This window comes from Oncorhynchus tshawytscha, unplaced genomic scaffold (genome assembly GCF_018296145.1).
Source record: "Oncorhynchus tshawytscha isolate Ot180627B unplaced genomic scaffold, Otsh_v2.0 Un_contig_260_pilon_pilon, whole genome shotgun sequence".
NCBI lineage: Eukaryota > Metazoa > Chordata > Actinopteri > Salmoniformes > Salmonidae > Oncorhynchus > Oncorhynchus tshawytscha.
Window position 1 is genome coordinate 2,501 of NW_024608704.1, and position 13,882 is coordinate 16,382.

At 46.8% G+C, this 13,882-nt stretch overlaps 1 protein-coding gene across 1 annotated transcript in view; it reads left to right on the top strand.

The window, feature by feature from the left end:
• LOC121843740 (FERM, ARHGEF and pleckstrin domain-containing protein 1-like) overlaps window positions 1-13,882 on the top strand; it is a gene marked incomplete at its 5' end in the record, with an annotated part of 40,798 nt that overhangs the window by 2,115 nt on the left and 24,801 nt on the right. The window contains 7 exon segments of the mRNA XM_042313535.1: window positions 3,651-3,746; window positions 3,945-4,111; window positions 5,410-5,478; window positions 5,612-5,684; window positions 5,802-5,982; window positions 10,153-10,337; window positions 11,131-11,220. Of these exon segments, the coding sequence (XP_042169469.1) occupies window positions 3,651-3,746; window positions 3,945-4,111; window positions 5,410-5,478; window positions 5,612-5,684; window positions 5,802-5,982; window positions 10,153-10,337; window positions 11,131-11,220 (861 nt within the window).

The window sequence follows — 13,882 nt, forward strand, 5'->3', positions numbered from 1 at the left end:
TCAGCTTTTCACTGTGAGGTCTACTACACCTGTTGTATTCAGCTTTTCACTGTGAGGTCTACTACACCTGTTGTATTCAGCATTTCACTGTGAGGTCTACTACACCTGTTGTATTCAGCATTTCACTGTGAGGTCTACTACACCTGTTGTATTCAGCATTTCACTGTGAGGTCTACTACACCTGTTGTATTCAGCATTTCACTGTGAGGTCTACTACACCTGTTGTATTCAGCATTTCACTGTGAGGTCTACTACACCTGTTGTATTCAGCATTTCACTGTGAGGTCTACTACACCTGTTGTATTCAGCATTTCACTGTGAGGTCTACTACACCTGTTGTATTCAGCATTTCACTGTGAGGTCTACTACACCTGTTGTATTCAGCATTTCACTGTGAGGTCTACTACACCTGTTGTATTCAGCATTTCACTGTGAGGTCTACTACACCTGTTGTATTCAGCATTTCACTGTGAGGTCTACTACACCTGTTGTATTCAGCATTTCACTGTGAGGTCTACTACACCTGTTGTATTCAGCATTTCACTGTGAGGTCTACTACACCTGTTGTATTCAGCATTTCACTGTGAGGTCTACTACACCTGTTGTATTCAGCATTTCACTGTGAGGTCTACTACACCTGTTGTATTCAGCATTTCACTGTGAGGTCTACTACACCTGTTGTATTCAGCATTTCACTGTGAGGTCTACTACACCTGTTGTATTCAGCATTTCACTGTGAGGTCTACTACACCTGTTGTATTCAGCATTTCACTGTGAGGTCTACTACACCTGTTGTATTCAGCATTTCACTGTGAGGTCTACTACACCTGTTGTATTCAGCATTTCACTGTGAGGTCTACTACACGGTAAGGTCTACACGAATGTCCGGCTGGCAACGAATGTCCGGCTGGCCACGAATGTCTAAGAACAGATACAGCCCTTGGTTCACTCCAGACCTGACTGCCCTCGACCAGCACAAAAATATCCTGTGGCGGACTGCAATAGCATCGAATAGTCCCCGCGATATGCAACTGTTCAGGGAAGTCAGGAACCAATACACGCAGTCAGTCAGGAAAGCTAAGGCCAGCTTCTTCAGGCAGAAGTTTGCATCCTGTAGCTCCAACTCCAAAAAGTTCTGGGACACTGAAGTCCATGGAGAACAAGAGCACCTCCTCCCAGCTGCCCACTGCACTGAGGCTAGGAAACACGGTCACCACCGATAAATCCATGATTATCGAAAACTTCAACAAGCATTTCTCAACAGCTGGCCATGCCTTCCGCCTGGCTACTCCAACCTCAGCCAACAGCTCCGCACCCCCCGCAGCTACTTGCTCAAGCCTCTCCAGGTTCTCCTTTACCCAAATCCAGATAGCAGATGTTCTGAAAGAGCTGCAAAACCTGGACCTGTACAAATCAGCTGGGCTTGACAATCTGGCCCTCTATTTCTGAAACTATCCGCCGCCATTGTCGCAACCCCTATTACCAGCCTGTTCAACCTCTCTTTCATATCATCTGAGATCCCCAAGGATTGGAAAGCTGCCGCAGTCATCCCCCTCTTCAAAGGGGGAGACACCCTGGACCCAAACTGTTACAGACCTATATCCATCCTGCCCTGCCTATCTAAGGTCTTCGAAAGCCAAGTCAACAAACAGGTCACTGACCATCTCGAATCCCACCATACCTTCTCCGCTGTGCAATCGGGTTTCCGAGCCAGTCACGGGTGCACCTCAGCCACGCTCAAGGTACTAAACGATATCATAACCGCCATCGATAAAAGACAGTACTGTGCAGCCGTCTTCATCGACCTTGCCAAGGCGTTTGACTCTGTCAATCACCATATTCTTATCGGCAGACTCAGTAGCCTCGGATGACTGCCTTGCCTGGTTCACCAATTACTTTGCAGACAGAGTTCAGTGTGTCAAATCGGAGGGCATGCTGTCCAGTCCTCTGGCAGTCTCTGTGGGGGTGCCACAGGGTTCAATCCTCGGGCCGACTCTTTTCTCTGTATATATCAATGATGTTGCTCTTGCTGCGGGCGATTCCCTGATCCACCTCTACGCAGACGACACCATTCTATATACTTCCGGCCCGTCCTTGGACACTGTGCTATCTAACCTCCAAACGAGCTTCAATGCCATACAACACTCCTTCCGTGGCCTCCAACTGCTCTTAAACGCTAGTAAAACCAAATGCATGCTTTTCAACCGTTCTCTGCCTGCACCCGCACGCCTGACCAGCATCACCACCCTGGATGGTTCCGACCTTGAATATGTGGACATCTATAAGTACCTAGGTGTCTGGCTAGACTGTAAACTCTCCTTCCAGACTCATATCAAACATCTCCAATCAAAAATCAAATCAAGAATCGGCTTTCTATTCCGCAACAAAGCCTCCTTCACTCACGCCGCCAAACTTACCCTAGTAAAACTGACTATCCTACCGATCCTCGACTTCGGCGATGTCATCTACAAAATTGCTTCCAACACTCTACTCAGCAAACTGGATGCAGTTTATCACAGTGCCATCCGTTTTGTCACTAAAGCACCTTATACCACCCTCCACTGCGACTTGTATGCTCTAGTCGGCTGGCCCTCGCTACATATTCGTCGCCAGACCCACTGGCTCCAGGTCATCTACAAGTCCATGCTAGGTAAAGCTCCGCCTTATCTCAGTTCACTGGTCACGATGGCAACACCCATCCGTACACCTGCTGGAGCGCGTGCTATCTCACTGATCATCCCTAAAGCCAAAACCTCATTTGGCCGCCTTTCGTTCCAGTACTCTGCTGCCTGTGACTGGAACGAATTGCAAAAATCGCTGAAGTTGGAGACTTTTATCTCCCTCACCAACTTCAAACATCTGCTGTCTGAGCAGTTAACCGATCGCTGCAGCTGTACATAGTCTATCGGTAAATAGCCCACCCATTTTTACCTACCTCATCCCCATACTGTTTTTATTTATTTACTTTTCTACTCTTTTGCACACCAATATCTCTACCTGTACATGACCATCTGATCATTTATTACTCCAGTGTTATTAATCTGCAAAATTGTAATTATTGGCCTACCTCCTCATGCCTTTTGCACACAATGTATATAGACTCCCCTTTTTTTTCTACTGTGTTATTGACTTGTTAATTGTTTACTCCATGTGTAACTCTGTGTTGTCTGTTCACACTGCTATGCTTTATCTTGGCCAGGTCGCAGTTGCAAATGAGAACTTGTTCTCAACTAGCCTACCTGGTTAAATAAAGGTGAAATAAAAAATTAAAAAATAAATAAAAACTGGTCTAAACTCTCTCCTATAGGGACACACTAAGATCAATGCTTTTAACTGGTCTAAACTCTCTCCTATAGGGACACACTAAGATCAATGCTTTTAACTGGTCTAAACTCTCTCCTATAGGGACACACTAAGATCAATGCTTTTAACTGGTCTAAACTCTCTCCTATAGGGACACACTAAGATCAATGTTTTTAACTGGTCTAAACTCTCTCCTATAGGGACACACTAAGATCAATGCTTTTAACTGGTCTAAACTCTCTCCTATAGGGACACACTAAGATCAATGTTTTTAACTGGTCTAAACTCTCTCCTATAGGGACACACTAAGATCAATGCTTTTAACTGGTCTAAACTCTCTCCTATAGGGACACACTAAGATCAATGCGTTTAACTGGTCTAAAGTCCGCAAGCTCAGCTTCAAGAGGAAACGTTTTCTCATCAAACTCAGACCAGACCTCAATGTAAGTCCTTATACCACGGCTTGGCAGAATACTACATTCTGATTGGTTGAAAGGGTGTTGATTTATTTCTCAGTAAATTCGACGGTTAGTTCCAACACAGTGTTTATCAGTGGCGTAGATGAACACAGCCCTTGTTTCTCCTGTTCTAACCAATGCTAAGCTATGTGTTGACGATGTCTGTGCTGTGCCCGCCTGCAGCAGAGTGCATACCAGGACACTCTGGAGTTTGTGATGGCCAGTAGAGACTGCTGTAAGATCTTCTGGAAAATATGTGTGGAGTACCACGCCTTCTTCAGACTGTTTGAGGAACCCAAACCCAAAGCCAAAGCTGTTCTCTTCACCAGAGGGTCCTCCTTCAGGTTTAGGTAGGCTGGCTGGGTGGGTGGGTGGAGCTTGTAGAGGTTTAGGTAGGCTGGCTGGGTGGGTGGGTGGAGCTTGTAGAGGTTTAGGTAGGCTGGCTGGCTGGGTGGGTGGAGCTTGTTGAGGTTTAGGTAGGCTGGCTGGTTGGGTGGGTGGGTGGAGCTTGTAGAGGTTTGGGTAGGCTGGCTGGCTGGGTAGGCTGGCTGGGTGGGTGGGTGGAGCTTGTAGAGGTTTAGGTAGGCTGGCTGGGTGGTTGGGTGGAGCTTGTAGAGGTTTAGGTAGGCTGGCTGGGTGGTTGGGTGGAGCTTGTAGAGGTGTGGGTAGGCTGGCTGGGTAGGCTGGCTGGGTGGGTGGAGCTTGTAGAGGTTTAGGCAGGCTGGCTGGGTGGATGGGTGGAGCTTGTAGAGGTTTAGGTAGGCTGGCTGGGTGGATGGGTGGAGCTTGTAGAGGTTTAGGTAGGCTGGCTGGGTGGATGGGTGGAGCTTGTAGAGGTTTAGGTAGGCTGGCTGGGTGGGTGGGTGGAGCTTGTAGAGGTTTGGGTAGGCTGGGTGGGTGGGTGGAGCTTGTAGAGGTTTGGGTAGGCTGGTTGGGTGGGTGGGTGGAGCTTGTAGAGGTTTAGGTAGGCTGGGTGGGTGGGTGGAGCTTGTAGAGGTTTAGGTAGGCTGGCTGGGTGGGTGGAGCTTGTAGAGGTTTAGGTAGGCTGGCTGGGTGGTTGGGTGGAGCTTGTAGAGGTTTGGGTAGGCTGGCTGGGTGGGTGGAGCTTGTAGAGGTTTGGGTAGGCTGGCTGGGTAGGCTGGGTGGGTGGGTGGAGCTTGTAGAGGTTTGGGTAGGCTGGCTGGGTGGGTGGGTGGAGCTTGTAGAGGTTTGGGTAGGCTGGCTGGGTGGGTGGGTGGAGCTTGTAGAGGTTTGGGTAGGCTGGCTGGGTGGGTGGGTGGAGCTTGTAGAGGTTTAGGTAGGCTGGCTGGCTGGGTGGGTGGAGCTTGTAGAGGTTTATGTAGGCTGGCTGGGTGGGTGGGTGGAGCTTGTAGAGGTTTAGGTAGGCTGGGTGGGTGGGTGGGTGGAGCTTGTAGAGGTTTAGGTAGGCTGGCTGAGTGGCTGGGTTTAGCTTGTAGAGGAGGGGCCTGAGTGGACACTGCATGATAAATGTATATTAACCAGCAACAACAACACAGATTGATACTGGACTCAACAATGTAACCTTTCCTATTGTGTCAGGGTCTTTCACTGACAGTCCTTTTACAGGGACTGTGCTGCTTCATCAGACCTCTGTGTTTCAACATGTTCTGTCTCTTTATATCTGCAGCGGTCGGACACAGAAGCAGGTTTTCGATTACGTCAAGGACTCAGAGTTCCAAAAGGTCCCTTTTGAAAGGTGAGACTTCACCTGGTCTGGATGTCAGCCTCTCTTCCCCTGAGGCGTGTTTGTGGCTCCAGGTTCCCATGTCAATGTCCCTTTACCTCAACAGTTGATAGACTAAGCCTCGCCTGTCTCCTCTCCCCACCAGGAAACACAGTAAGAAGGTGTCCGGCAGCAGCCTGACACCCCAGGATAGAAAGACATCCACAGTGCCACAAGAGGTCAGTATATCCTGGTGACCTTTCTCTCTGTGATTCATAGGAGAAGGAATATAGTGTGTGTTCTGGTCTTTATTTGACAGGGTATCCCTTTAACTTATCTCTCTCCCTCCTCTCCAGAGTGTCTCAGTGGACCAGACAGACTCTCCTCTCAGGTTGACCCTCCAGGCCCCGGTGGACGACCCTACAGTGACCAACGGCCACCAGGCTGGACCAGGGGGACCAGAGGCCCAGGCCCTACCCTCCACCACGGGACACCCAGAGCAGCAGATCTCAGGTCCAGTCCGGCAGGCAGTTGAAGGCAGCAGCTCTTCTATCTCCTACATCCACTGTCCTGGTATAGATAGAGAACGAGGCCAGAGGCACACGCGCGCACACACGTCAATGATGAGGATGAACCCCTGGGGGTTACTGTTAGCCCCTCCCCCAGGGTTAGCTCCCTGCCACTGTTAGCCCTTCCCCCAGGGTTAGCTCCCTGCCACTGTTAGCCCCTCCCCCAGGGTTAGCTCCCTGCCAATGTTAGCCCCTCCCCCAGGGTTAGCTCCCTGCCACTGTTAGCCCCTCCCCCAGGGTTAGCGCCCTGCCACTGTTAGCCCCTCCCCAGGGTTAGCGCCCTGCACTGTTAGCCCCTCCCCCAGGGTTAGCTCCCTGCCACTGTTAGCCCCTCCCCCAGGGTTAGCGCCCTGCGACGGTTAGCGCCTCCCTCAGGGTTAGCGCCCTGCACTGTTAGCCCCTCCCCCAGGGTTAGCTCCCTGCCACTGTTAGCCCCTCCCCCAGGGTTAGCGCCCTGCGACGGTTAGCGCCTCCCTCAGGGTTAGCGCCCTGCCACAGTTAGCGCCTCCCTCAGGGTTAGAGGCGTATAAATCGTTACTTTAACTGGAGGCCAATCAGCCTTCTAAATCTAGAGTACAATTTATTTATTTTAATTCTGTACAGCACTTTTACTATCGTGAGGGGGGGCTTATTTTTTATACACACTTTGGACTTGTAGTTTGTGACATTATACTTTGGGTTGGGTTAGGCCCATGAGGGTTAGGGTTAGGCCCATGAGGGTTAGGGTTAGGCCCATGAGGGCGGCAGGTAGCCTAGTGGATAGAACCGAAAGGTTGCAAGATCGAATCTCTGAGCTGACAAGGTAAAAATCTGTCGTTCTGCCCCAGAACAAGGCAGTTAACCCACCGTTCCTAGGCCGTCATTGTAAATAAGAATTTGTTCTTAAACTGACTTGCCTAGTTAAATATCTAAATGTAGCTCAGTACACTTAGTTGGTGAAATAGTAAGCAGTAGTTTGTGGATTAGTCAGGATCACGTTGAGAATGTTAGGAGCAGTTCATTGAGCTGTAAGGTTTTTTTATCAGCCATGTTTGATGTTACTCCTGCCCTCCCCGAACACCGACCCAGCCCAATCCCCCCCCCTTGTATCAGCAGTCTGTCTGACCCCCTCCCTCTTTGCTGTCTGCTTGGCTTGACTCCTGGCATGTAAACAAGATAGCCCTCTCATTGTTGTTCCTTTCGGCCCTGATCCTGATTTCTGTTCTTTTGCAAATCCAACATGGCCGCTGCGTCATCCTCATCAGGGTCATTGGTTTGATTACATTCTCTGACAACACATTATATTTAGCATTAAAAACATGACAAATAAATCAGACTATGTTCAAAGCTTCTATGCCTTTGAATGCTGATTTTCTGCCATCACTGTTGTGCTTCTCTCCAGGCTGTTTCCTGTCTCTCTACTGTGTTCCACTGTTGTGCTTCTCTCCAGGCTGTTTCCTCTGTCTGTCTCTCTACTGTGTTCCACTGTTGTGCTTCTCTCCAGGCTGTTTCCTCTGTCTGTCTCTCTACTGTGTTCCACTGTTGTGCTTATCTCCAGGCTGTTTCCTCTCTCTCTCTACTGTGTTCCACTGTTGTGCTTCTCTCCAGGCTGTTTCCTCTCTCTCTCTACTGTGTTCCACTGTTGTGCTTCTCTCCAGGCTGTTTCCTCTGTCTCTCTACTGTGTTCCACTGTTGTGCTTCTCTCCAGGCTGTTTCCTCTGTCTGTCTCTCTACTGTGTTCCACTGTTGTGCTTCTCTCCAGGCTGTTTCTCTCTCTCTCTACTGTGTTCCACTGTTGTGCTTCTCTCCTGGCTGTTTCCTCTGTCTGTCTCTCTACTGTGTTCCACTGTTGTGCTTCTCTCCTGGCTGTTTCCTCTGTCTGTCTCTCTACTGTGTTCCACTGTTGTGCTTCTCTCCAGGCTGTTTCCTCTGCCTCTCTACTGTGTTCCACTGTTGTGCTTCTCTCCAGGCTGTTTCCTCTGTCTCTACTGTGTTCCACTGTTGTGCTTCTCTCCAGGCTGTTTCCTCTGTCTCTACTGTGTTCCACTGTTGTGCTTCTCTCCAGGCTGTTTCCTCTCTCTCTCTACTGTGTTCCACTGTTGTGCTTCTCTCCTGGCTGTTTCCTCTGTCTGTCTCTCTACTGTGTTCCACTGTTGTGCTTCTCTCCAGGCTGTTTCCTCTGTCTGTCTCTCTACTGTGTTCCACTGTTGTGCTTCTCTCCAGGCTGTTTCCTCTGTCTCTCTACTGTGTTCCACTGTTGTGCTTCTCTCCAGGCTGTTTCCTCTGTCTCTCTACTGTGTTCCACTGTTGTGCTTCTCTCCAGGCTGTTTCCTCTGTCTCTCTACTGTGTTCCACTGTTGTGCTTCTCTCCTGGCTGGACACTTTACATTCAACTGGAAACTTTACATTCAACTGGACACTTTACATTCAACTGGACACTTTACATTAAATCATCAAATCAAATCAAATCAAATTTTATTTGTCACATACACATGGTTAGCAGATGTTAATGCGAGTGTAGCGAAATGCTTGTGCTTCTTGTTCCGACAATGCAGTAATAACCAACAAGTAATCTAACTAACAATTCCAAAACTACTGTCTTATACACAGTGTAAGGGGATAAAGAATATGTACATAAGGATATATGAATGAGTGATGGTACAGAGCAGCATAGGCAAGATACAGTAGATGATATCGAGTACAGTATATACATATGAGATAAGTATGTAAACAAAGTGGCTAGTGATACATGTATTACATAAGGATGCAGTCGATGATATAGAGTACAGTATCTACGTATGCATATGAGATGAATAATGTAGGGTAAGTAACATTATATAAGGTAGCATTGTTTAAAGTGGCTAGTGATATATTTACATCATTTCCCATCAATTCCCATTATTAAAGTGGCTGGAGTTGAGTCAGTGTCAGTGTCAGTGTCAGTGTGTTGGCAGCAGTCACTCAATGTTAGTGGTGGCTGTTTAACAGTCTGATGGCCTTGAGATAGAAGCTGTTTTTCAGTCTCTCGGTCCCTGCTTTGATGCACCTGTACTGACCTCGCCTTCTGGATGGCAGCGGGGTGAACAGGCAGTGGCTCGGGTGGTTGATGTCCTTGATGATCTTTATGGCCTTCAAGAACATCGGGTGGTGTAGGTGTCCTGGAGGGCAGGTAGTTTGCCCCCGGTGATGCGTTGTGCAGACCTCACTACCCTCTGGAGAGCCTTACGGTTGAGGGCGGAGCAGTTGCCGTACCAGGCGGTGATACAGCCCGTCAGGATGCTCTCGATTGTGCATCTGTAGAAGTTTGCGAGTGCTTTTGGTGACAAGCCGAATTTCTTCAGCCTCCTGAGGTTGAAGAGGCGCTGCTGTGCCTTCCTCACGATGCTGTCTGTGTGAGTGGACCAATTCAGTTTGTCTGTGATGTGTATGCCGAGGAACTTAAAACTTGCTACCCTCTCCACTACTGTTCCATCGATGTGGATGGGGGGGTGTTCCCTCTGCTGTTTCCTGAAGTCCACAATCATCTCCTTAGTTTTGTTTACTTAACATTTAACAGGACACTTTACATTACTTAACATTCAACAGGACACTTTACATTACTTTACATTCAACAGGACACTTTACATTCAACAGGACACTTTACATTACTTTACATTCAACTGGACACTTTACATTCAACTTGACACTTTACATTACTTTACATTACTTTACATTCAACTGGACCCTTTACATTCAACTGGACACTTTACATTCAACTGGACACTTTACATTCAACTTGACACTTTACATTACTTTACATTCAACTGGATACTTTACATTCAACTGGACCCTTTACATTCAACTGGACACTTTACATTCAACTTGACACTTTACATTCAACTTGACACTTTACATTCAACTGGACACTTTACATTCAACTGGACACTTTACATTCAACTGGACACTTTACATCCAACTGGACACTTTACATTCAACTGGACACTTTACATTCAACTGGACACTTTACATCCAACTGGACACTTTACATCCAGCTGGACACTTTACATTCAACTGGACACTTTACATCCAACTGGACACTTTACGTGACTTTAGTTAGGTTTTCATGTTTTGATAGGTTGAATGCAGCTCTGACTCGTTCCTGTCCCCTCCTCTCTTCCAGGTGTGATCTCAGGCAGCCCTCCAGTGATGGTGAACGGGCAGAAAGCCTTTCCCTTCGGCCCGAGTCAGAGCTCCAACGGGCACCAGCCCTCGCCCATCAACGCCCATTCCTCCCCCCTCTCATCCCCCTTGTTCACTGACGCTGGCTACGTCCGCACGGATGACGAGGACGAGGTTCGGAGGAAGGTTTGTCTTTCAGGGAGGGAGGGTGGGAGAGAGTGAAGGAGAGATTGGAGGAGGGGGGAGGACATGTCCCCATACTCTTGAGAGAGCGATCCAGCCCAGAGGACAGTACTGTTCTACTTTGTTAGAACTGTTGTATCCCACTTTACCAGGCTAGGGAGAGTCTGTAAGGAACTGTGTTATCCCACTTTACCAGGCTAGGGAGAGTCTGTAAGGAACTGTGTATTCCCACTTTACCAGGCTAGTGAGAGTCTGTAAGGAACTGTGCTATCCCACTTTACCAGGCTAGTGAGTGTCTGTAAGGAACTGTGTTATCCCACTTTACCAGGCTAGTGAGAGTCTGTAAGGAACTGTGTTATCCCAATTTACCAGGCTAGATCTCATCAAGATCTGTTGCCTACATCTAATAGTTCTACTCATCACTTATTATTATTATTATTACAAATGGAAGATTACCACTTCTCACAATGGTGCTCATGTCGTAAAGTTAGATCAAAGCTGACTCGATGTCTGTCCAGATCACATTTCGCCAGACAAAGACTTATGATGAGTTAGGATGTTACATAACTGAGCCAAACATAATAGCATATTATAGTAGGCCTGTAACGTCGCCATTACACCAAAACCTCCTCATTTCTATTGAGATTTGAGGATGGTTAGCTGAAGCAGGATATATGCTTTGACTGAAACAAAACACAAGAAAGACCTAATAGTTTAACGCCATTTGCTCTAATCCGCCTAACTGGGTGTTTGAGGGTATTAATGTTGTGTTGGACATTTTCTCCCTTTCTTCCAGAAGTGTCCAACTGACAAGGCCTACTTCATCGCCAAGGAGCTTCTCACCACAGAGAGAACCTTTCAGAAGGACCTGGCAGTTATAACCGTGGTAAGATGAATTATAACTCTGGGAGAACTAGTTATAACCATGGTAAGACTAGTTATAACCATGGTAAGATGAATTATAACTCTGGGAGAACTAGTTATAACCATATTAAGATGAATTATAACTCTGGGAGAACTAGTTATAACCATGGTAAGACTAGTTATAACCATGGTAAGATGAATTATAGCTCTGGGAGAACTAGTTATAACCATGGTAAGACTAGTTATAACCATGGTAAGATGAATTATAACTCTGGGAGAACTAGTTATAACCATATTAAGATGAATTATAACTGGGAGAACTAGTTATAACCATGGTAAGACTAGTTATAACCATGGTAAGACTAGTTATAACCATGGTAAGATGAATTATAACTCTGGGAGAACTAGTTATAACCGTGGTAAGATTCATTATAACTCTGGGAGAACTAGTTATAACCATGGTAAGACTAGTTATAACCGTAGTAAGATGAATTATAACTCTGGGAGAACTAGTTATAACCATGGTAAGACTAGTTATAACCGTGGTAAGATGTTTTATAACTCTGGGAGAACTAGTTATAACCATGGTAAGACTAGTTATAACCATATTAAGATGAATTATAACTCTGGGAGAACTAGTTATAACCATGGCAAGACTAGTTATAACCGTGGTAAGATGAATTATAACTCTGGGAGAACTAGTTATAACCAAGGTTAAGACTAGTTATAACCGTGGTAAGACTAGTTATAACCGTGGTAAGACTAGTTATAACCATGGTAAGATGAATTATAACTCTGGGAGAACTAGTTATAACCATGGTAAGACTAGTTATAACCGTGGTAAGAGTAGTTATAAACGTGGCACGGCTAGTTATAACCGTGGCACGGCTAGTTGTAACCGTGGCACGGCTAGTTGTAACCGTGGCACGGCTAGTTGTAACCGTGGCACGGCTAGTTGTAACCGTGGCACGGCTAGTTGTAACCGTGATACGGCTAGTTGTAACCGTGGCACGGCTAGTTGTAACCGTGATACGGCTAGTTGTAACCGTGGCACGGCTAGTTGTAACCGTGGCACGGCTAGTTATAACCGTGGCACGGCTAGTTATAACCGTGGCACGACTAGTTTTAACCCCGGTAAGACTAGCTATAACCCCGGTAAGACTAGTAATAACTGTGTAAGACTAGCAATAACCATGGTAAGACTATAAGACTAGTTATATCCATGGTAAGACTAGCAATACGTGGTAAGACTAGTAGTAACTGTGGTAAGACTAGTAGTAACTGTGGTAAGACTAGTAGTAACCGTGGTAAGACTAGTAGTAACCGTGGTAAGACTAGTAGTAACCGTGGTAAGACTAGTAGTAACCGTGGTAAGACTAGTAGTAACCGATAAGACTAGGTGTAACCATGGTAAGACTAGTAGTAACCGATAAGACTAGGTGTAACCATGGTAAGACTAGTAGTAATAAGTGGTAAGACTAGTAGTAATAAGTGGTAAGACTAGTAGTAATAAGTGGTAAGACTAGTAGTAATAAGTGGTAATACTAGTAGTAATAAGTGGTAAGACTAGTAATAACAATGGTTAGACTAGTAATAACAATGATAGACTAGTGATAACAATGGTTAGACTAGTAATAATGGTTAGACTAGTGATAACAATGATAGACTAGTGATAACAATGATAGACTAGTGATAACAATGGTTAGACTAGTAATAATGGTTAGCCTAGTAATAAATCAAATCAAATCAAATGTATTTATATAGCCCTTCGTACATCAGCTGATATCTCAAAGTGCTGAACAGAAACCCAGCCTAAAACCCCAAACAGCAAGCAATGCAGGTGTAGAAGCACGGTGGCTAGGAAAAACTCCCTAGAAAGTATACAGCTGGTTACCCCCCCCAGCTACACTACCCATACAGCTGGTTAACCCCCCCCAGCTACACTACCTATACAGCTGGTTAGACCCCCCCAGCTACACTACCTATACAGCTGGTTAACCCCCCCCCCAGCTACACTACCTATACAGCTGGTTAGACCCCCAGCTACACTAGCTAAACAGCTGGTTAAAACCCCCGCAGCTACACTACCTATACAGCTGGTTAGACCCCCCCCAGCTACACTACCTATACAGCTGGTTGAACCCCCCAGCTACACTACCTATACAGCTGGTTAACCCCCCCCAGCTACACTACCTATACAGCTGGTTAACCCCCCAGCTACACTACCTATACAGCTGGTTAACCCCCAGCTACACTACCTATACAGCTGGTTAACCCCCCAGCTACACTACCTATACAGCTGGTTAACCCCCCAGCTACACTACCTATACAGCTGGTTAACCCCCTCTACACTACCTATACAGCTGGTTAGACCCCCCAGCTACACTACCTATACAGCTGGTTAAACCCCCCAGCTACACTACCTATACAGCTGGTTAAACCCCCAGCTACACTACCTATACAGCTGGTTAACCCCCCAGCTACACTACCTATACAGCTGGTTAACCCCCCCAGCTACACTACCTATACAGCTGGTTAACCCCCCAGCTACACTACCTATACAGCTGGTTAACCCCCAAGCTACACTACCTATACAGCTGGTTAACCCCCCAGCTACACTACCTATACAGCTGGTTAGACCCCCCAGCTACACTACCCATACAGCTGGTTAAACCCCCCAGCTA